This window comes from Centroberyx gerrardi, chromosome 24 (assembly GCF_048128805.1).
Source record: "Centroberyx gerrardi isolate f3 chromosome 24, fCenGer3.hap1.cur.20231027, whole genome shotgun sequence".
Lineage (NCBI taxonomy): Eukaryota > Metazoa > Chordata > Actinopteri > Beryciformes > Berycidae > Centroberyx > Centroberyx gerrardi.
In genome coordinates this window covers 5,006,668-5,030,260 of record NC_136020.1, presented here as the reverse complement: position 1 = coordinate 5,030,260, position 23,593 = coordinate 5,006,668, and the positions used below count along the sequence as shown (strand labels likewise).

At 46.5% G+C, this 23,593-nt stretch overlaps 1 protein-coding gene across 3 annotated transcripts; it reads right to left on the bottom strand.

Moving 5' to 3' along the window:
• Positions 1-882: 882 nt before the first annotated feature.
• srgap1b (SLIT-ROBO Rho GTPase activating protein 1b) lies at positions 883-22,612 on the bottom strand. Of its 3 annotated transcripts, XM_071920525.2 has the most exons (24): positions 22,546-22,612; positions 16,239-16,434; positions 15,771-15,825; positions 15,521-15,628; positions 14,080-14,142; positions 13,301-13,498; positions 13,059-13,187; positions 12,364-12,585; positions 11,882-11,983; positions 10,085-10,282; positions 9,915-9,999; positions 9,779-9,806; positions 9,620-9,653; positions 9,457-9,517; positions 8,446-8,523; positions 8,218-8,352; positions 7,090-7,195; positions 5,603-5,827; positions 4,957-5,036; positions 4,330-4,510; positions 3,206-3,337; positions 1,962-2,304; positions 1,199-1,335; positions 883-1,108 (listed from the first exon to the last, which is right to left on the bottom strand). In XM_071920525.2, exons 1-24 carry the CDS (start codon positions 22,610-22,612, stop codon positions 883-885), a joined length of 3,189 nt encoding a protein of 1,062 aa, XP_071776626.2. The 3 variants fall into 3 exon arrangements, with proteins under 3 accessions (XP_071776626.2, XP_071776624.2, XP_071776625.2); XM_071920523.2 differs by having other exon boundaries at positions 883-1,335; positions 3,197-3,337; XM_071920524.2 differs by having other exon boundaries at positions 883-1,335.
• Positions 22,613-23,593: the final 981 nt, after the last annotated feature.

The following is a 23,593-nucleotide window of genomic DNA, read 5'->3' as shown; positions in this document are numbered from 1 at the left end:
ACCGTCGCACCCTGTTTGAAACTCTGGTCTGGGTATGGGTCTACTCAGAACACAAGAAGGCTGTTAAGTTTAGTGAGTGTTAATGCCATCACAACAACTCACTGAACATTCAATAGATGGCTGAACAGTCGTTAAATACTGGAAACATTCATTAAATAGCTGGACATTGGTTAAATAACGTGAGTTTTTTTGTCACTGACTACCTCAAGAGGCTTGGTTTGAGGCGTAGTGAGCGTAGCAGCTGAACCAAGTGAAATAGAAAAAACAAATTAAGAGTCACACAGACATCCCAAAACTGTGTGAACCGTCGTTGCCTTCACTCTGCAGCGTCCGCCCTCTGTGGCGTCAACCAATCGAATCGCTCGTTTACAGATACAGCAGCCAATCATAATAGATTTAAGAATACAGCAGCCTTTCGCGATAGGCTCCTCGGCTAATGCGGGCCTATCTTTATGACAGTACAGCCAACGTTCACATCACTGAAACTACATTTTTACTGGAGCCAAACTACACTCCCCATGTGTCTGCCTAGATCTCTTATACAGGACAGGATGCTCTGCCTCGGCTCGTTCCTGTACCTCTCCTCCCTATCAGCAGTTCTTTTAGCTAACCTTTGATAAATGCTTCAATACATGGAGAAAGTAAACTCCTACACACCAAGAGAGTACACACCAACCTGACAACACATAAATATCATGGCATATCATATCATAGATCATGTCATATATTATATTTTATTACTACAGTAAAACCCTTTTTGTCTGTCCTACCATTTCTACCCTCATGTTGATTATAAACAGTAAGCAGTACCCTGATCTCCTCTTCTGGCCCATTTTTGGCCCGGGTCGGCCTGATTCGGCCTCGTTTCGGCCTTCGTTTGGCTCACATGGTGCAAGATTTGTCCAGCGGCGGGGGCAGAGGGGGGGTGCTGCTCTTGGGCGGGACCATGGGTTTGGGCCTCAGGGCGGGGGGGCGCAGGGGAGCCCCCATACGGGCGGCCGCCACGGGCTTGAAAGAGCCCAGGGCGTCCGGGGAGGGGTTGGCCGGCCTGGGAGGTCCGGGAGGAGGTCCGGGCAGCGGGCTGATGGGGCTCAGCGGGCTGAGGGGACTCGGGGTGCCCGGGGTGCCGGGAGTCCCCGGGGTGCCTGGGGTTCCCGGCGTGCCCGGGGTGCTGGGGGTGCTGTGGGGGCTGGGGGACTCGGAGGAGCAGGCGGTGACGGGGCCGTTCTTCACCTGCTCCAGAGTGTCCAGCACCACGTCAGGCGCCGGCCTGCAGCCCTGCCGCTCCAGCTGCCGCAGCTCCCCCAGAGCCACACTCACCGTCTCCTCGATGTCCTGCAGCCAGGGAGAGGAGGGAGGAGGGAGGAATAAAAGAGGAGGACATGGAGAGAGCAGCAGGGACAGAGACATGCTGAAGTGCATTTTAAAGCAGAATGCTGAAATGTTTTGAAGTGAATCGCTTTCTTGTGTAACACCGAAATCCAGTCGGACGAATTTCGGTGTTACAAACTGAAAGGTTTAATAGCATAAAGAAACTGGTTCATTTCAAAAATTCAGCAGAATGACCAGTTTTTTTATATATTGTCAGAATCTGCTTTGTTGCATTCTATGTGCTAGAAGTGATTTTCAGACTGTTCCTCCATACAATGGCAGTGAATGGAGAGAGAAAAAAAACACAATTCTCCAGTCTCCTCTACCGGAGCAACAGATAACAGAGAATCACTGATTTTTGGGTTTTATCATGGAGGGAGATACACAACCCAAGGTCCTACCAAAGTTACACAGAGCTTTAAGTTTTGATTCATCACTTGCTGTGGGCAGAGAAGTGTCCATCCCCAACACTAGAATCTACAGCATCTCAGTTAGTTAGCTGCAGCCCCACCTTGTGATTTAGGCTGATTTTACATGAAAATCTTGCCTAGTGATAAGTGATAACTGTATCCATGTGTGTGTGTGTGTACCTGTGCCAGCGTGTCGGGGTCCAGCGCTCTGGAGCGGTGGGAGTCGGTGAAGCCGTGCTGGCCGCTGCAGGAGCGGCGGATGGGCGTGTCCTCGGGCCTCCGCAGCGAGTCGTGCCGGCTTACCGTCATGGTCACGGCGGCGGCGGAGCGGCGGCGGCGCTCCGGGCTGTCGAGGGGCGGAGTCAAGCCCTGCCCCCGTCCCAGCAGCAGCTCCCGGGGGCTGAAGTGACCCGTCACCGGCGGCGAGCTCCTCTCCAGCACGCCCCCGTTGCCGTGGCAGTGGCTGTCGTTGGAGCGGCCGAGGGGGCGGCGGAACAAGCCGTCGGTTCGCTTCCTCCGGTGGCTGTCGACAGGAGGTGCAGACATTAGCTGAAGTTAACACTCGCCCATAGATGATGATGATGATACCATGATTCAGTCCATGGTGAATGTGAAGCCCATTTCTCCTGTGTTTTTATGTTGTAACCTGTAGAGGGATTTCATAGATGCCCTACATTTGACCTTTATTTTCTCAAATTTGAAATAGGTCTTGTAGCAGATAAGAAACAAGCTTTTTATTTTCATTAGGTCTGACTGATTTGTGAGTTTACATGTCAACGAGTAAAGCTTGCTTACCTAACACCTTATTCCAATCCATTTCATAGGAACTACTTCTAGGTGGAAAAACTCTCTTTCTCAGCTGAGAGGCTTGAAATGAGGCGGGACATCCAAAATAAACAAAAACGTGTAAGCAAAGATCGTGATGAGAGTTTTGGTTGAAACTAGCCAAGCATTTGGAGAGGTATTTTTTATATTTTTATTTTCTGAATTTGTCGCAGTGATACAGCTGTGCTGCTACAGTGTTCTGCCTAGTTCCTTCGCCTCTTACCCCCTTTGTCCAATGAGGGCGTTGTGAATGTGTGCAGCAATTCAAAAACATCCAAATGTATTTGGATAGCAACTACTTTTCATTCACAAAAAATGTTTTGTTAATGCTTCATTGGGTGAGGACACATCTCCTCCATGGATTATGTCACTACACTTAGTTTGCCATCTCAGAAATTTGGTTTTGATATAGTTTGGAGTTGAAAGAAAGTGAATGGCATCTAGAGCTAAGGAAATAAGTCACATGATAACTGCTTCTCTGATACTGGCATGAAAAAATCCACAGGAATTTTTAGAAGGGAGAGAAGGCACTAGATGGAAAATGGGTGGACTTATCCTTTAACCTCTTGTGATGATGGACGGTGTCTTACATGACAGACCTGTTATAGGTCTCAGGCGGTCTGATGTCAGTGGGGGAGCTCAGCTCGCTCCTGGACCTCTTGTCGTCGGTGCTGCTGCTTCCTCCGTCGCTGTCCGCTTTCTGACTGAGTGTGTCCGACATGGCGTCCGCCCTAGGACGACAAGCACAGACTCTAACCGACCAATCAGGACAAATCACCGACACAGCCTCTGGAAACAGGAGAGCTGAACTAACAAAACAGACCAATTATCAATTAACTGATCGATCAATGGCAAGTGGTTAGTGACTCCCTCGGTCAATAAGTCCATTAATCAACAAGGTGTGCAATCCAGTGAGCAACAAATCCATCACCGCAACTCGTCAATGGATCAAATGGGCCACTCAGGAAGTTAACAAGGACTTAAGTGGGGCTGTTGTCTTAGCAAATGGTTTGTTTCATAACCACTTGACTTAGAAAATAGTTGAGTTTCTGAATGGTATCACTGACAATGCTGGCTTTATGAATATTCTGCAGACTTACAGTAGGGATTGTATGTGTATGTGCTTGAGCATGTGAGTGTGTGTTAAGGTTATTATACTAAACTAAAACTAGGATGGAAACTAAGTGGTAAAAAACACTTGCAAACTGAAATAAAAATAAAAATAAAAAAAAATTAAAATTGAACTAAAACTTGTCTACTTTTAAAACTATAATAAAATACAAATATACGTGAAATGTTTTTTAGTTTTGGTCTTTTTGTTTATGTGAAGGTCAAAAAGGACAGTGAATTTTGAGCGGAGAACGCTAATTGAAAAATGTATGTAAATACATTTTAAAAATAATTTATGATTTATTGTTCATATTACACTATACCCATTGCAAACATATACAAAAGACCTGTTCTGAACTACTATCATTATACCTTTAAAAAATACCACCCCTACCAAAATACTAAAATTTGAATGGAAACTAAATAAAAACCAAATTAAAACTAACCATTTGTGAAAAATAACAACTAAAACCCACATTGAAAACAAACTAAAACTAAACTGAAATTGAAATAAAAATGTAAAACTACATATAAAACCTCATGAAAAATCCCAAACTATGATAACCCTGGTGTGGTGTGTGTGTGTGTAAAGCATCTTCAGCCGTGCACTCGCCTGTCCTTCACCATGATGTACTGGTGAGGCACCAGGCCGTGGGTGCCGTTGTGACGCCCCTCCCACCAGTCGTGTGACGCGCGCTGGAACAGCTGCAGGGACGCTCCCTTCTTAAAGGAGAGCTCCCGGCCCGACCGGCCCACGTAGTCGAACCTCGCCACCGCCTCCACCGCCTCGCCCTCTGGGAGGGAGAGAGAGAGAGCGAGAGAGAGAGGAAGAGGAGATAAAGACGAGAGCCAGAAGTGAAAATAGAGGTGAACCTGAACCTGTCAATCACCTGTCTCTGAGGCATTGTCTCCCCCAAGCTCAACCAATGAGAAAACAGCATGGGACTATATATATATATATATATATATAAAAGAAAACACCAAGGGCTTAAGTCTCTTCTATCAATTCACTCCCCCACCTCCCTCCTGCCCCACACAGAGAGAGAAGAAGAGGAAGGAAGAGAGAGAGAGAGAGAGAGAGAGAGAGAGAGAGAGGGTGGGGTGAGGATGGGGGGGCGGTCTCCATGGCTGCTGTTGCCATGGCAACCGCTCTCCGCCGGGGAGACCGAGGGGACGGAGCGCGATGGGAGAGGGAGCCCGCTGGGCGCTTGTGTGTGTGAAGGTCAGGGGTCGCGCCTACCCTCCTCGCTGGTCTGGGTCTCGGTGCCGCCGTCGGGTTCGGCCTCCTCCAGCGCTCCCGGCTCGCTGAACGGACTCTCGCTGCGGGGAAGAGGAGAGGAGGGAGGGAGGGAGGGAGGGAGGAGAGGAGAGGGAGAGCTACAGTCAGCAGTGGATAGGCACACTGTCCATTGAACACCGTATGTGAACAAAGGAAGCAGGATACATGCACAGATGGAGACAAGGCTACTAACAGAGTCTAAGTCTATGTGACAATACAGCTCCAGCAGCTATTTCACAGCTGTTTTTTTTTTTTTTTGGGATAGCAAACGTTTCCTGTTTATTACCGCCGCAAGGAGAGAGGAATGCAACACATAGGTAGGTGCCAGGTCTGACTCTTAGAGAGAGTTTTGCACACATGAGAGGAGTCGCCTTCCGGTTTTAGGTGCTTCCTTGATAACCTTTACGTCTCCCAGTAGCTTTTCCCCTAAATCCTCATCAGCCTATAAACGTGGTGTAAAGTGGGGAAAAAGGCTACGAAAGAGAATGATGCTGTAATAGGCTGAATACGATTAGTGAATAATGAAATAAATGAATATGAATGAACGTGAATGAATATGAATGACTAAGTGCTTCTCCTCCCACGTGATGATCTGTGTGCTTCTCACCAGTACTGGTCTCCAGTCATGCACTTCTCATAAACAGGCCCGGGGAGCTCCTTGGTGTCTGGGAAGATGTTGTCATGGTGGAGGATGACTGTTTTGACGACCTCATTCACATGCGCCTGGCAGGCGACCTGGTCCAGGGTGTCGGGTGTGGGCAGGAGAGTGGGGCCGAACACGATGGCCAGGTTCCCAGCATCCATCATGTTCTCGTCGCTGTACTGGGATAGGCTGCGCAAAAAGTAAAAGGGATTTTACTATAAACGTGATGTTGCTCATCCTTCTCTAGAACTAGAATTGGCTCTAAGTAAAAATAAAATGCAATGATGCCAATAACCTGAACATGTTAGGATGCGCTCCATTGTAAAGTTCAACTGGTATAAAATCTCAAATGAGTTAGCAACAGCTGTGAAAGATAGCTGTGGGGTTAAAGGTGCTTTGTGTTGCATTTATCACTGTCAAATTAATTGTGATGCCTTGGTATAATCACTGTAAACAAATGAGACCTTGTTAGTGCTAGAGGTAAACAAAATTAAGATTGCATTTCCCATAAACCCCCTTGCTTCTTGTCCCCCCTTCCCCCTTCCTGACGTCATTGTCTTTACTGAAGAGGATAAACATGTTGGAAGTGATTTTTCCATCGGCCTTTCACTCCTTCCACCATCTGGATCGCCAGAAACTCTGAAATCTTTAGCTGTTTGCTCTGGAAGAACAGCGCCCTCTTCCTGTTTTGTGCTGTAAAGCAACCCAGCAGATTTCCCGCCAAATCCGACCCACTGGCACACAATGTAAAATGTAGTGCAGAGGCTGGTAGAGGCTGCCAATCTTCTCAGTGATGGTCTTGTTTGTTTACAGTAATTATACTAATGTCTCAAAATTAATATAGTAATGATTCATTGATGTTAAAACGCTACACATAGCACCTTTAACATTGCTACAACTAAAATTTGCAACATCCTGTTTCTATCTGTGGCTCTGGGTGAAGGTTGCCACTAGTCATCGCAGGACCTGGAAGTGAAATACTGATCAAAATGAAATCTCATGACTCCCCTTGACAGTGTAACTTCTGGTTTTAGCTGCACAAATAACACTAACGCTGAATCCACTTCATAACCCTGCTAATAAATGCACACAAATACATTCAGCTGGTACATCACACCTGCACATCACACTTTTTTTCCCTCCCTCCTGCTCACACCTCCCTCCTCTCCATCCCTCGCTCTCTCATTCTATATTTGTTTGAGAGGCTGCGGAGATGAAATCAGCTCGGCTTCATCAACTCTCCATCCTCGGAGTGTGCACTTCTAACCCGCCTCACACCAAGCGAATTTCTGCCCTCTCCTGAACAATCCTCGGCTTTAACGCTGCGTGGGAGAGGGGACAAGTGCTCGGGGAAAAAGTGGAGAATAGGGCCGTGAGTGGTATTCAGCCGGCTAACGAGAGATCGTACTTGCTCGGCCTGGATTTGTGGTTTTGTGTAAGTGGACACTCACTGGTTGAGGAAGGCGAACAGGTAACGCATCACCACCAGCGTCGCCCTTGGGACGCCCAGCAGGATCTTACGGATACATTGTGCTCTGTCATACAAGTTCTCTATACCTGCGGCAAGAAACACACACACAGACACACACACACAAGCTGTCATCTTTCCCCAAGATATCACAAGGTGTCTGTAACAGTGACACATCCTGAAATACCAGCCTGCGCAACAGAGAGAAGCTGGCTCCCTATCTCCTCTGTGGAATAGAGTGTATGAGTGTGAGATACAGAAGCACAAAGAGACGCGAAAGAGAGACAAAGGCAAAGAAATTGGAGAAGGAAAGGGGGTGGGTGTGGGTGGGAGATGGATAGAGCAATCAGGGATTCATTTTTTATTTCCGCAACCAGGCAGTGTTGACGATAGCAGCTTATGTACCAATGAAAGTAGTGCAATTGTTATGGGTCACATTTTAGACTCAGGTTGAAGCAAGTGTTATGCCAAGTGATAAGGGCGGTTTAAGCAACACACAATTGTCAGGTGGAAGAAGATCTTGGCAGAACTCCCTCTGGTAGAAACACACATACACACGCTAGGGTTACACCGATATATTGGTTTGCCAGTATATCAGGCCGATATTGGCCTTTCATTACATATCAGATATCAGCCGATCATGTCGTCCACCTCTGATACGATGGAGGTTCCTCCCTGACCACAGCTTCATGAAAACAGTCTGTAAAAGCTGTAATGAAATGTTACTTTTTTATACATTTACTTTACTCATTTAACTGTTCAATTATGTTTTTTTGTGAATTAATTCTTCATTTAGAGGCCTAATGTATCCCATGGTTTCCCTACCCTTCAATAGGTGGGGTGAGTCATCCTGTTTTAAGGAGATGTTAACCCAAAGAATTTCACTGAATACCTGTAATTTTTTGGCATGAAAATGGTCAAATTTAAACATATTGAATATCTGCACAAAATGGTGGCACAAAATATCAGCTATCGGCGACTTCAGTCCAAAAATATCAGTATCGGCCTTCAAAACGCCATATCGGTCGAACCGTAACACACACCACAAACAAACACATCTCCATTAAAAAGCATTGCTACCCATCAACACTGAAGAAGAAGTGCCACTTACGGACGCAGGAAATGAGGTCGTTAAACCTGTCCTTGGGGAACAGGGGATTCTCCAACCCCCTGAAGTAGAGCTTCAACACGCCAGCCACCGAGTTGATGTCATGGTTGCTCTCCTCGTCAATCAGTGGGTCGTTACCTAGACGAGAGACAAACTAAGTTAATTGTCTTGCGACCCACAAGAGGCTGACAATGATGTGACCTTAAGGAGATTTTCCAGTTGACCTCTCACCTCTCTCAAAGGAGTTCTTGATGTCGTTAACCTCCACTTGTGACCCTGACACCCGGAATATGCCTTGATGCTGGAGACCTGTTGGGAACAGAGGGGTGTGTGTGTGTGAGTGTGTGTATGAGTGTAAAGTTGTATGCTTAACCGAGGTACGCACAAATTAAATGCTTCCATTTTGTTCCCTAGATTCACCCTTTGAAATTTACACTTTCATCATTCACTAATATCTGAATCCACTGACTCAAAAGACGAGGTACAAGCTTTTTTGGTACATTGTCCCATTGGTCATCTTACCTGTTAAGGCATGAGAACATAGACCCCAAAATCATGAATGTGTCCCCAGTAGATCGTTAGCTCCAGTGCCCCATGCTAACACTTTAGCATACACTATGTTATAGTAGGCTACTAGAATTATCTCAAAAGTGAGAAAACAAGAGCTTGTAGCAGCTAAATGGTAAGTAACCTTAAACAATATGCAGCCAAGTCTGGCAATTTTGTATATGAGATACAATTTACTTGAAATATGACACAAAATGAACATACTGTTTTAAACTAGCAGAGACTACTTTCCTATTTCCATGGGAGGTGAACATGGTGGGTGATGGGAGACTATGTATGCCTACGGCTACAAATCACTACGCAGCGGATGAATACGTGGTTGCTCACCTGAAATAGTTCCAAAGATAAATCTGGCTACAACAGCAATATTGAGTTAATTATATTTCATTTTATGAATCTACAGGCCATATTATAGAAACCACAAGCAACTTTTAATTTTACTAAAAGGTCAATCTTCTTACTTTGCATAATGCTAGTGGCCTACTCTCACTCAACATATGCTAAAGTGTTAGCATGGAGCACCAGAGCCAATGAGCTACATTGACACATGAATGATTTTGGTGTCTATGTCCTCATCACTTAACTGGTAAGTTGACCAACAGGACAATCTCCCAAAAACTTGGTGTATTCCTTTAACAAAAGGATGTCAACTGAAAGCTAGCAAGTTTAACTCACCGTGCAGGTTGATGTAGCGAATGCAGCTCTCCACAAGCAAAGGTATGGCTTTAGTTGAGTCCTATAAACATTACAGAGAGATACACAATATTCAGTCAGCTATTACCACACCCACAGACACACACACACACAAAACATCAGCCTGATAGTGGGGAAACACTACCTGGTGCTTGCTATGGGAGTTCTTCCGCCCACGACTACCGAGTAGAAAGAGGAGAGAGAGGAGTGTCTCGGTTACATGGATTTTAGAGTTCAAAATGGAAGTGGTGGGAAGGAAAGTAACACTTTTGTACTGCAACAAAAAACATACTCTATGTCTCACCTGGTAGTCAGCATGTCGGCCTTATACCCTATAAATACAGAAACAAGGCAAGCTTCAGAAAGGCAGGCAGCAGTGAATTCTGTACTATACATAAAGAGAAGAGAGAGAGCGACAGAAAGAGAAAGACATGTCTTACCCTCTGCTATGGCTTTCTTCAGTATATCATGTTTGGCTTGGAGTTTGGAGATGAGATTACTGCCTTCCAGATACTCACGGAATTTCTGAGGAGGAGAAAATACGTCAAAAATGTAGAAATGCAGTCCGTAATATGCTCGTCTACACTTGTACGTGCCGGTGTGTTCTCACGGTGAAGTAGAAGAGCTCCGTCTCTTGCTGGTTGGCCCTCCTCTTGGTCAGGCTGGGCTTGTTCAAGTAGCCGTCCGACACGCTGGACTTGACTGACTCCGAGGACGGGCTGTGGGTGAAGCTCTGGGAGACGTCGTAGTCGTCCAGCACCGTCATGTCCTGCAGGGTGGTCAGGGTGGCACCCCAGGTCTTCTTCACCTGGCAGGGGACAGGACCGGACTCAGCGTCAAGGGTTTGGAGCGGCACACTCGAAAACATGGTTACGGTTTGTGAACATGACCAACTTTCTCCCCAAGCTAGAACCAAGAATCTGTCATATCATCAAGAGACACTTTATGGAGATGCTTCATAGAGCTGAAACATGGCCGCTCCCGTTTTCCACAAGTAAATTTCATATTCATTTTCTCCATAGACATTCCATAAAATCCCGATATAAAGAGTTTTAAGCTTTGAACCAAATTAACCAGCAATGATAACAACATGGTACAAGACTGTGTAGGCTACATAACGTTTTTTAAAAGGGAAATTAACTACTCATCCCATATAGCATTGTGAGAGATGTCATTGATTCCTTTTCCCGCATTTTCAACACTGATACTAAATGATGATATAATAATATAATCGTAATTACTTCTCCTCATGCTCAAACAAAGACATCCTGTCTGACAGTGAAACCATGGAGGAGCTAAAGCTTGTGGGTAGTGTAGTATTTCACAAGGAATTCAGGAATAAAAAACACAAAGATGAAATCAGACAGACTGATGGCTTCTAGTCGTTAGCTGGTAGCTCATGGTAAGTCTACCTCACACTGTTAAAACAATGTGGATAATAATCAACTTGCCTATGGGAAAATGAATGGGAGATTTACTTCCGGAACCCGATGTTTCAGCTCTATTAACAATGTATGGAAGGCTGACTTTGTAGTGTTACATGAGTGCTTGATTGAACACCCTAACACATTACATAATAGTGCCACCAGTGTAGAACCAGAAAATCACCTTCCATACTGTCAGTGTTCAAATTTGTTATCAAATGATAAGCTGAAGAAAGTGTCAAAACTATTAAGAGTATTGATTCTCTAGTTTATACCTTTGGGAAAGATTTAAATCTCCAAACTAAACAAGACTTTATGACTCATGAGTTGAAAATGATGAATCATGAATTTGTAATTGCTTGTTTTAGGGTGGAGTTTCACTTCCAAAGTGCTTGATGAGCCGTATGTGTGTAAGTGCAACGTCGATGTTTATGTACACTACGTATGCAAAGTGTGTTTGTATTTACAGTGAGGATGATGGGCGTAAAAGTGTTTTTATTTGTATATGATAATCAGGGCATGCTTGTCTGTGCTCAGCGAGTGAGTGTGTGTGTGTGTGTGTGTGTGTGTGTATTTGTATGCTGCTGAGACGTGCAGATGCAGCTCATTAATCCACACTCTATCAGCATTTTTATGCCCTTCAGGGTGAGTTAACAGCTGCCCTCTCTGCGCACCACACACTCTCCAATCTGCTCCACAACACTTTGCACTCTACAGCATGACAAGAAGCGTGTGTAGAAGTTGCTTTCAGATGACAGAAGTTTATTTTTAGCGAGTACATCTGCTACTTTATCACCCCATTCACTTCCATCTAAATTACCATATCATAACTTTGACTGTCATATACATTTTAATTGGTAATCTGCAAAGTTCTCGTTTTCTTTATTTTATTTTATTTGTCTTTTATTTGCTCAGCGCTCATTGCCGTGGTGTTTCTGCACACTGAGTATGTGTGTGTGTGTGAGTGAGTGTGTGTGTCTCACCTCCTCGTTCTCTATCTTTAGAGAGGCCAGGCGGGTCTGGAGCTGTGTAAGGCGGAGTGTGAGCTCAGCCTGGACTTGTGGTTGGGCAGCAATCTGGGTCACCTGACAGGAAGAGGGACAAACAGCAAGACAATCAGCCAATTACAGTCCAGAGGGGGAAAAACTTGCATATGCTAGAATAAACGTGTGTTAATATCTTTAAGACTGTTGTCATTTAAATATACTATGTTATACAATATATTAAAACAGCTGAAAATCACCTTCTAATGCAATAAATGTGTCAAACAAGCTGCAAAATACATTCTGCTCTTTTCTTTTAAAATTCCCAGATATTCCCTCACTTCCCCAGAGAATTCATCACATTCCCTGACTTCCCCTGCCTGGAACACATCTCTCCAAAATTCCACATATTCCTGTAATTCCCTGAGCCTGCGGAAACCCTGGTATGCGCGCAAACACACCGCAGTGCACAATGTACTGACTGTGTCGCCCATGTGGGCCTGGAAGCTGAAGCGCGAGGGGGGGCAGAAGGCGGTGGGGTAGAGGCCCAGCAGACGCTGCCTGTCGCGGGCCGGGTCCAGGCCTTCCACGGCCCCCTCCAGCACCTCCAGCCCCGCCCTCCTGGACGCCTCCAGGCTCAGCTCGGCCGACAGGTAGGTCCTCAGCGCTCGGCTCAGACTGGAGTGGTACCCTAGGTCACAGCACTGAGATGGAGGGGGGGAGAGAGGGAATACAAGAGGAGTCATTATATTGGTGGGAAATAAGGAATAATAAATGCATACTTGAATACTTTTTTTCACAGTGTAGGAATTGGGGTCAGACAGATCAGTTTGACGATCTATCTGACATTGTTGTCCACTGATGATATGATGGAGGTGAGGATATGATTTTACATTTTCATCAGACTGCAAAACCTTTAATGAATGGCTTTCAATGGAGAGTTTTAGTGTCCTATGGTCTAAATGCTGTTTTAGAGGCTTTTCCACCCTGACAAGCATAAAATTCTACACAGGAAACATTAAATTATTGTAATTTCTTGGATTTTTTTGGCATGACAATGGTCAAATTTAATTATACTCCACAAAATATTAATCCAAAAATCTCTGTATTGGCATTCAAACACCCATATTGGACGAAGCCCTAATGACAATCAGTCTGTGTGCATCTGTGTACTCACGTCTATAATATCAGGCAGATCATGGATGTAGTATTTGAACACAGAGGCGTTGGTCGCCTCCAGCGTCAGCAGGTACTCATTCCTGGCTTTTAGAGTCTTCAGTTTATTCTCTGAGTACTTAGCCTTCCTCTGATGGGAAGAGAAAGAGAGAAAGAGGAGATGAAAAGCGGAGAATATAACCAGGAATTTGGCTAGAATGTATTCCCGGAATTCCCAGGGATGTCCCTTCTTGGTTTCCGTACCTTCTCCCTCATCTTCTCCATCTTGCGCGCGGCGTTGCGTCTCTGGTGGCGCTCCTCTATTCGCAGGCCGAACACAGGCTCCACCCCTCCGGACGTCCCCGTCACGCCCTTGACGCGCCCCTCTTGGCGCTCCGCGTCCCTCAGCTTGGTTTCCGCGTTGATCGTCTCCGCGTGGTACATGTGGTACGTCTTCATCACCTAGGTAACCACAGCCCACAATAGATCTCTGATCAAGACGGGGCATAAACACTGAAAAGCAAACATTACACTGCAGCCGGGATTATCTTGGCCTACTGTTTTTTTGTATTCCTCAAGGTTATCAGGTCCACTCTGAGCTGATTTCCAGTCTTTACTTATTTAGACAAGAGGCTTTTAAGGCCGGCACTCGCAGCTAAAATAAACCTTGACATTAGCCGGCCAATAATCAGCAACTTTTCTCCTTCATGGCTCCTGGCAGACCTGCTAAATATCATCTGAGAAAGAACATAGCTTCATGATGGTGCTCACTTTGACTTGGAAGGTAGAAACTAAGGATACAGAGAAGAAGCAATGAGGAATCCCAGATTTGAAAATGCTCAGGATCAAATTTATGGCAATTTATGCAATTGATGGCTTTTAGAACTGAGATATTGCAGCTTTCAAAATGTCCCTTCATGACTTCTCCATGATCCACTTTATGTACAAATCAGATTTCAATTGAGGGTGTGTTGGCCTTCTTTAGACTCCCAAAATCCACTGGCCCTTCTGGTATTAAAGCCGAAGTTTACTTAGTCACTTACGGTGTAAAGCTCATTCAGAAGCTTCATCAGGTCCTCCTGCAGCTGAAAGGTGATCTCTTTACTCTGAAAGTGGGAGAAAAAGGTGGAGAGGAGGAGAGGGAAAGAGAAAGTTATAGCACTCCTGCGCAGAAAGCAGGCAAAACCCCATAGAAGTTCCCAATCAGACAGGACTTCAATGTGAATAAGCCCTGCTGATCAATCAAGCCGGATAAATAAATGGATAAAGCCACACACAAACAAATGAATTCCTAAATGAAACGAACCGTGCCCGACTCCTGAGCTCCGCCGCCTGCGCACAAACCGAATGCCTGTCTCATGCATTAAACAGGCCCGGCCGCTTTGGGAAGGAGTTATGTGGCAGCGCGGTGCCGCATTAATATTGCATTATGCTAAATGACTGTGGAATCCCAGAATGGATGAATCCTGTTCCCATAGCGCCCGCTGAGGAAAGATCAGCTGAGCCCGTCGCCATGGCCACGGGGCTGTCGGCGTTGTCATGGCCACTGAGCCAGCTGCCCGTCTCCTCCCAGGCTCTCGGCGATGGTCCGGCATCATCCGTTCTTCTGAGCGTGTCAGAGTTTTAGGCCGTACAGCACATCGCTCCCAGCACCCTCTGCACTTTAGTTAGCATGAATAAAAGACGAGCCGGAACAGAGATTAATAATGAACGCGCCGAGCTAAACTTGGAGGCGTGTGTGTGTGTGTGTGTGTGTGTGTGTGTGCGCGCGTGCGTGTGTGTTTAATTTGCTAAACTCCAAGGCGGCCCCAACAGAGCTCCGGGGAATATAGACTTTACTTTTCATTAGAATCAACTCCCTTTAATACACCTCCTCTCCCATACTTAAAGAAGCCGTATGAAAAAAAAAAAAAAACAAGCCTACGGTAACTAGAGTTCTGCCCAAAATGACGACTCCCCCACTTCGGTCCTATCGGAAAACCATTTTCCCCTGTGATCTGCGCTGAATCCCGGCAGCATACTGATGTTCGGAAGCTTTGTAATTACACATTCATGAAGTAGGGCTTTTTTTTTCTTGGGCTACAAATTACACATGTAAAGAAAATGAAAGGATTTATTAGATTTTCCGTCTTCCCTCTTCCCTCGTGTAGCCGGAGTGCATGCTTGACTTCACAAACCATTACTGTATGCATGGTCAGGGGCGGCTGCCACTGCTCTAAAGGCAGAGGAGAAATGGGATACGAGGAAGTGGACAATATTGTAGGTGCATTTTGCATATAGCCAACAGTCTTATATGTGTGGATTGTTTTAGTTTTAGTGTCACATGATGGACTAAATGCTGTTTCAGAGGCTTTTCCACCCTGACAAGAATACAGTTCTGAGGGGAAACACTGAACATTTGGTATGAAACTGGTCTAATTTAAAGAAATTGAATATATCAGCTCTGAATCCAAAATGATCTGCGTCTGTTATGGTCTGGCTCACCCTCTTCAGCAGGCGGGCCGAGTCCTCGCTGATGTGGGTGAGGCGGGTGATGACGTTGTTCAAGTAGAGGTCGCTGAGGGTGGCATGGTCCTTACTCTCCCTCCTCACCTGGGAGAGAGGGAGAGAGAGAGAGAGAGAGAGAGAGAGAGAGAGAGAGAGAGAGATTTGGAGGAAATGAAGGCTTTGATGTTTACACACTCCCTATTAAAATATGCTCTCACGAAAGCAAACACACACACACACGATCTACCTGGTTTAGCAGCAGGTACCAGCAGTTCACTGGAGACAGCAGGTTCTGATCCTTTCTGGAAGAGAGAGAGAGATAGGAATAGGTTAAACATACACACACAGCACACACACACAAACACACGCTCATGCAAACATGCACATATGCATGCAAAAGCATGAGTACACAAGCATAAAACCCTCATATGTACTGTACACACACACGCATGCAAACACACACAAATGCAAGCACAAGAACGCAAGCATAAACCCCACACACACCCACACACACACACACCTACACACACACACACAGCATGACCAATTACTGCCAATTATACCCCCTGCATAAACAATTACACTTACTATTCTATGAAGACGTTAATTTAGGTGAAGTAGACATTAATCCCAGTGAATTAAGTGTGTGCATGCTTACAAACAAACATACGACCCCCCCCCCCCCCACACACACACACACACACATCCTCCTTACTTGTATTGCTGATGGTCTTTAGTGCTGCGGGTCTTGGCCATGAACCTCTCGGCCAGCTTCTCCAGGTTCCTGGAATATTCTGTTTCAATCTCGGCCTTCTTCCTGAAGAAGTCCTGCAGGTCCTGGAGCAGCTGGACCCGCATCTCTGTCTGCTGCTCCAGACATCGCTGCTGCTCAACCAACTGGGCCCGCACATCTACACACACACACACACACACAAATACACACAAACATGCATAAACACACGAACATGCATAAACACACAGATGGAAGATGTACATTAGACACATTGGCTACTTTGTGTACATACAACAGCAAAAATATTGAAATAATATTATAATTATTGCACTGTAATCTCTCAAATCCATTAGCAACGTTTCTCGTTTTTTTTTTTTGGTGACATCTTTGGTGCTAAGCAGTCATTGATGCGGTGTTTCTGTTGATTGTAGTTTTAGTTATACAAACATTTCTCAGAGGCAGAGCTGCTCTGGAGGCAGAAATAATCTCATTGGTTGAGTTAAACCTCAATGGGTGGAGACAAAGAACCACAGTTTTCTGGCTAAGTAACATTAGACTGAAGCCCAGTGAAAAAGGCAAGAGGTAAGAGAGGAGGAAGCTAATATTATGAATCTAGGTTAGCTAGTTAGCCTAGCTGACCTTCCAAGTTCAAACTAGCCATACTAGCCTACAGCTATCTAGGTAAGCTAGTTAGCTAGCTGCTGACCTTCCAACATCATGAATGTCATGGTGACAAAAAAGAAGTCTTTGTCATTTATATTTTTATTTCTATTTTGACCCGAGTTTCTTCTTTGCAATTAACATTTGCTAGTTAGCTAACTTGCGCTCTTAAAAACTGAGGTTCTTTGGCTCCGCCCACTGAGATTTTCTCAACCAATGAGATTATTTCTGCTTCCAGAGCAGCTCTGCCTCCAAGATGTTTGTATAACTAGAACTCCAATCTGTGGTGTCTTTTTACTTGGAGTCTCTGTTGATGAAGATTGTTATGTCAGTCAGTCATTAGAGTAGCAAAACTGACATTCATTTATATCAAAATGCTGTGGATTATTACTTTAACAGTATATGGGAACAACATGAAATAGCAGCCATTTTGAATTAGAAAGCTAACTGGCAAAAACCATGCCAGAATCAACCGAGTGAGCAGCAAATATACTTATATACTGGTATAAAAACACACACATACACACACACACACACACACACACACACACAGAAACACAATAATGGATGAGTTGCAAAGACTTGCTGAGACTAAAGGCCATGGCAGTATTCTATGGGGATCTCTATGAACCGTATCGGTGAAACTGTGTGTGTGTCTCTGTGTGTGTGTGTGTGTGTATGTGTTTGTGTCTGTGCGTGTGCACACGCGCGGGTGTGTGCATGCGTGTCGATGCGGCAGATCTGAGCTCTTGTCTTCACCTTCCTCGTCACATGGTTCACACACAGTGTGTGGTTGCCAAGACAACAGGTAGTGGAGTGGATAGGGTCCCCCGGGGATTGGTGTGTGTGTGTGTGTGTGAGAGAGCGAGAGACACAAGACAGTGAAGGAGAGAGAGAGAGAGAGAGAGAGAGAGCGAGAGGGAAAGAGTTGGTGCCATACAAATAAGAGAAAATGTGAGAAAACAGAGGAAAGGATGAGGCAGTGTGGATAGACAGCAAAAGACAGAGTGAGCGGCACAGAGAGAGGAATAAATGAGGAGAGAGAGAGAGAGAGAGAGAGAGAGAGAGAGAGGTGGGGGTTATCATTGTGTATTCTCTCCTAGTGCTCTCCTCTCCCTCCTGCTGCAGATAGATCCAGCGCTCTGAAACAGCACAACCAGTGAAGCATGCAGCCATGCATTACCATGCAGACTGTAGGACTCAGTGTGTGTGTATTTGTGTATGTGTGTGTGTGTGTGTTACTTAATGTTACTGCAGTCAGAGGATGTTCAAGTCCAAGGTGACTTCTAAGAGAAAAATGGACAGCCTTCGTCATCAGTAATTATAAGAGATTAGAGACAGTGGGAGAGAGAGGGAGAGAGGGAGGGGAGGAGAAAGAGTAGAGAGTGTGTGTGTGTGTACGAAGCATATAATACTTCATATGAAAAAAATCACGTTTGGCAGAATAAGATTATATCTCGCCTCGTCAATGGATCTCCTCGGCTTGGATCAGAGTGAATTGAACGTGAAAGGAGGACGTCTGCTGCGTTTTAGCGTTTGATGTGTGAAGCGCTTCTCGTTCCTCGAAGCCTCCCCCGGTGTCCCCGCAGCACCCCGGCTACAGCGCTCACCCATCTTTGATCAGAGCGGCTACACTCACAGCACAATGTGGCAAAACGCTCCGATGAGGCGAGAGTATATGCAGAGCGTCTACCTGGCGCAGAGGATCGATTCGTTTCATGAAGAAATCAATACGCTGCAGGTTTCTCAAAGCACCCCAGGGGTTCGTTTCGGTTTTTTTCGCTGGGGGAATGGTAAACATTCGGGGTCATGGCGTCTGAACTGTGGAAGGTCACAGTATGAAACTGTATGAAAGTCAATTTCATATCAATAAATGTCAATTTTGCTGTATCTCTATCGCAAATTGCTATAACACAATAGTGATTCAACCTATATCCAGGTCATGAAAGCGTTTCCATTTGCTGTTCTGAACACCTGGTGTCTGGTAGCTTTTTCCCGGGAAAAATCCTCTGGTACACAAGAAGTGATGCGTTTTACGTTTCTAGTTTATTTGGAATAAACAGAAGAAGAACTGGGTAGTTAGCATGAGCAGTGATAGCCACCATGGCTGAACAGACAAAGAAAAGTGCGCCACCTACAGAAACTTCATCAACAGAGAATCCAAGGAAAAAGATTTGCCACACTGTTTGATTGACAGGTGATCGGATTTTTGGCATTTCCACTTTTGATAGTTGACAGGAGAAGGCGGGAAAGACGGCTGAAAGAGAGGGGAATCAATCTCTCACCCTAACAGTTCGTATTGCGTGTCAGCGCTGTACAATTTTCAATTACTGTGCAATTTTCTTTTACAAGATGCATCTGTTCTTTGCAGATGACTGGGTTCCTTCCATTCCCCTTCCTTCCATCCTCCACGTCTCTCAGCCTGGCGGAGGGAGTCTTTGCTTTCAGCTTGTGATGAAGCAGGTGACTAATTCATTAATTATCCTTCACTGGTTCAGAATCATTCTTCACACCCATCTTATCCTGACCTTCCCTACGTGTGCTTTCGTCGCGAGCACGCCCGTGTGTGTGTGTGTGTGTGTGTGTGTGATGTGATGTCACCACTTCAACAGGAACAGGAAGCTCATGCTGTCTTCGGAGGTGGCCGTTGCCATGGCGACCAGGTCCAAGGACACAAGGGCAGAGTACCGCTGGATAATCATTAAGGAACACACACACACACACTCTGATCCTGGCCTGTGATACAGCCCTCTAAAACATTTACTCAGCGAAGAGTCACCATCACCCACTTCATTCTGTGCTCTCTCACTATTTCTTCACCTCCCTCCCTCGTTTTTTTCTCTCTCTCATTTCCCTCCATCCCTCCGTCTTGCAGGTATGCAGATGTGAGGTCAGTAATCACCTACATGCAGACGCAGGCAGAAAAAACACACAGAGCTGCAGCAGAGCAAACACTCATGGAGCGCTTCATCTCTGCCTCTTCCCCTCCGTCTCTCCCTCGCTCTCCTATCTGCTCTCCCCCTGCAGAGCCCTTTTTTTCTTTTCCTTGCAATTTGCATTTCTCATTAGGCGAGGACGATCCTCATCTCCGCCCGTTCAGACCGAGGCGGATGTCACACGCACCGTGGAGGGGTGACGGACCGTGGGGGAAGCCGGGATCGGGGAGCCGGTTCGAGCATTATCGAGCATACAAATATGTATTGTCAGCACTATGCGTAATCTCTGTGCTACCTTGTGCACAAGCTCACCTCAGCGGATGCACCCCACCTCATCGCGAGAGAGCGGCCACCTCCTGTGTATACATTACACACCACCTACTGCATCGACCAATCAGGAGCCAGAGAGGGGAGGCAGACTTGGAAGGCACATAGTTACAATGCAGATCTATACGTTCAGCTCCTGCCAAGAGGCGATAGGACGCAGAGGGCCAGCGGAGGAGCTGGGCTTTAGCCGAGTGGTCATTACAATGCAGGGCATCCCCGAGTGTGTTTTGGCCGCCTGCCAGAGCAAGGACCGCATGCACGCACACACACACACACACACACACATATAGGCATGTATGCACACAGACACACACACGCATAAACAGACACACACTTGGGGGCTGTAATGCTCTCCACTACTCTCCATTAAATCTAATCACTCAAAGTCTCTGTGTCGATTCATTGTGTGTGTGTGTGTGTGTGTTTGTGTGTATGTGTGTGCGCATGCCCCATACGGAAGAGGACCGGGGAAAAGTCTGTCACACAGTGTGCTACACTGACAGAAAGAGCACAGCAGGGTGAAGGATGAGGGAGAGGGAAGCAGGAGAGAGAGTAATTGTGCGTGCAAAAAGAAGAGGAGGAGAGAACTCGCCCTCCTGAATGAAGCCTCTGCCTGTATCTGTGAACGGAAAAAAAAAAGCAGCGTGCATGTGCCGATCAGGAAGGTATCCGCCGTAGCGTAGACACACACACACACACACACACACACACATTCCTCCGTTTCCGTCATCGCCTTTAATATCTGCCCACGGCGAGGTGGTGCGCCTTTCGGGGCGAATAGTGAGAGCTCTTCCTTTTTAGAAGCTAAGCGATGGTGTGGGCGTAGGTGACAACTGAGTATGTAAGAACAAGTGTGAACAGCCATGTGGAGAGGAGAGAGACCGAGCCGAAAGACTGTAGAGGAGAGAGAGAGAGCAGGATGAAAGGCCTCGTCTCTCGGCGCGTCAACTTCCCGTTGGAAAAAACCCCAAAACTGGGGAAAACGTAACGGGGTAAAAACGACGTACAGGCGCAATCTCCTCTCTTCGCTGGCATTTGCAGCCGGATAAGAGTCCGAAGCATGTAGCGCTCTTCATTGCAATAGTAAAAGGTCAGCCATTTTGAGTGGTTAGGCATTCCAGTGGAGCCCGCAGGTCTCTAGCAGGTGAGACTTTTAAGACGACACACACACACAGCCAGGAAAAAGGGAGCGTATGTTCAGACGATGTGACGAGGGGCCCGATGTTGGCAGATGTGGCACAGACACAGACACCGATTAGAGCTGCGGTTTGAAAAGGCCATTTGACTCACACACACACACACACACGCACACACACACACTCCACACCCCTGAGGCATCGGTATGGGGGTGACGGTAACCATGGCGCTGAGAGAGGGGGGTGACGGGGTGGAGGGGGGTGTCCCACGGTCACCGTAACCATGGCAGCCGTCGGTCGAGTTTGGCAGACGTGATGGCGTCCCATCATCATCATCATCTCCATCATCATCAACATCATCATCATCTCCATGTGTCCCCATCATCATCATCCTCATCACACCTCGGGAAGTCACGCACGGATCGGGGGGGGGGGGGGGGGGCTCAGGCTACACACACACACACACACACACACGCACACACACACACACACACACACACACACACACAGGGGAGCCTGCTGCAGTCACAGCCTCAGAGGAATACCAATAGAGCGGCTGGATACTCCCAGACGGGCCGGAGATGTTGCTCATTAGAGAGAGAGAGAGAGAGAGAGAGAGAGAGAGAGAGAGAGTGGAGGACACACTAGCCGGAGGTCTTGAGACAGGCAGCCGGTGGAACCCACTTGACTGTGGGCACGCCGTCGCTGGCAAACACACACACCCCGCTCTTACACATGGCTGAGAGAGATCAAGGGCTCCGCAGACCACCCCCCGCCCCCCTCGCACCCCCCTGCACCCCCTCATCGCCCCAACCCATCCCCATCCTCCTCTTCCTCCCCTACTACCCCCCCACCCCCCCGTCCTCCTCCTCCACCCCCCTCGGGCGCCGTGCAGCACTCAGGATGAACCCAGAAAATACTGACGTCTCATGGTGAGGTGTCAGCTCCCATACACACACACTGGTAAACGAGGTCTGCTGGGCTGAATTCAGCTGCATAGGCACTGGGTAGTGGATGCTGGCAGGCAGGTGTGTGTGTGTGTGTGTGTGTGTGTGTGTGTGTGTGAGTGTGTCAAAGTGTGTGTTTATAGCTGGTTTGTGCGCTTGTGTGTGTGTATAGGTGAGTAAAGGTGGGTGTGACTATGCAATGCCTTCCAGATGGCCACTGGGTTAACACCAGTAATAATCATTCTAATAATAATAATCATAATAATAATGATGATATTCTTACCTTTCACTTGGCTCTCGTATTCAGCGAGGATTTCTTTGTCCTTCTTGCTTTTGTTTGAGTTTGACATGTCGCCACAGTAGAGGTGATCGATCAACAAAACCAGGTAGAAAATCCCCCTTATTTTTTTTTTTTTATTTCCCTCCTTTCCGCGCGTCTACACCGCCCGAGGCTTCAGTTACAAACATACTAGGTAAATCCATCCAGTGCCGCAACAACACAGTAGTGGCCCCGCACCTCCACGCAAGGGGTGGGGGGGTGGGGGGGGGGGGGACGCGCCTGAATCACACACAGTCAGTGAGAAATTACCCACTCGTGACCGCCGCAAGGACCCACGAAAGCCATTGCATGGAGAAAAAATAACTGTTGTAGATTTAAAAATCAAAATCAAAATCAGGTGTCCTCTGTCTTCAGCTCAGTCGAGGAGCGGCAGCGTGCAAACATGCAATCACACCCACGCACACACATACACACATGCACCGGTTTGCAGGGAGGACCGGGCACACGCCCACCACTAGGTAGCACGCAACGGACCACACACACATACACACACACTCCCCGGTTAAGGCTCGGTGTTTGATGTATCTTCACCCCGTGGTAACCTTTCACACACGCAACCCAGACACCATAGCGGATGGGAGTAATAATGATGAGGGGGGAAAAAATAGTAATACGAGTCCAGATGAAATGCCGGTGAGAAAATGGGTGTGACTGGGCGGGGGGCGGAATCAGTGACGGGATTGACAGCTGATATGACCACTGAATCACAGACTCTCCAGCAGCTGAATGGGCGATGATCGTGGAGCTTCACACAAATTAGGAATTAAAACCCCTCGCGAAAAATCACTATAATATTCCTATAATATTCCTTATAGTAGCCTAGGCTATCTGTGTGTGTTGTGTCCGTGGTTTATAATGACCTTATTCTATGGTATTTTTGATTTCCTATAGTAACACTGTATTCCTACAACATTCCTATTAGGGTTTATAGTCCTATCTGTGTTACTCAATAGTGAGTTTATAGTATTTTATATATTTTTGTCTCTTATAC

What these genes read in the sequence shown, in the direction of transcription:
- srgap1b (XM_071920523.2), bottom strand. Translation starts at nt 22,612, where the DNA reads ATGTCAAACTCAAACAAAAGCAAGAAGGACAAAGAAATCCTCGCTGAA. An exon ending in TGGAGAAGATGAGGGAGAAG is followed by an intron (nt 13,188 to 13,300) that starts GTACGGAAACCA and finishes TCTTCCCATCAG; the next exon opens with AGGAAGGCTAAGTACTCAGA. An exon ending in GCCGACATGCTGACTACCAG is followed by an intron (nt 9,654 to 9,778) that starts GTGAGACATAGA and finishes TCTACTCGGTAG; the next exon opens with TCGTGGGCGGAAGAACTCCC.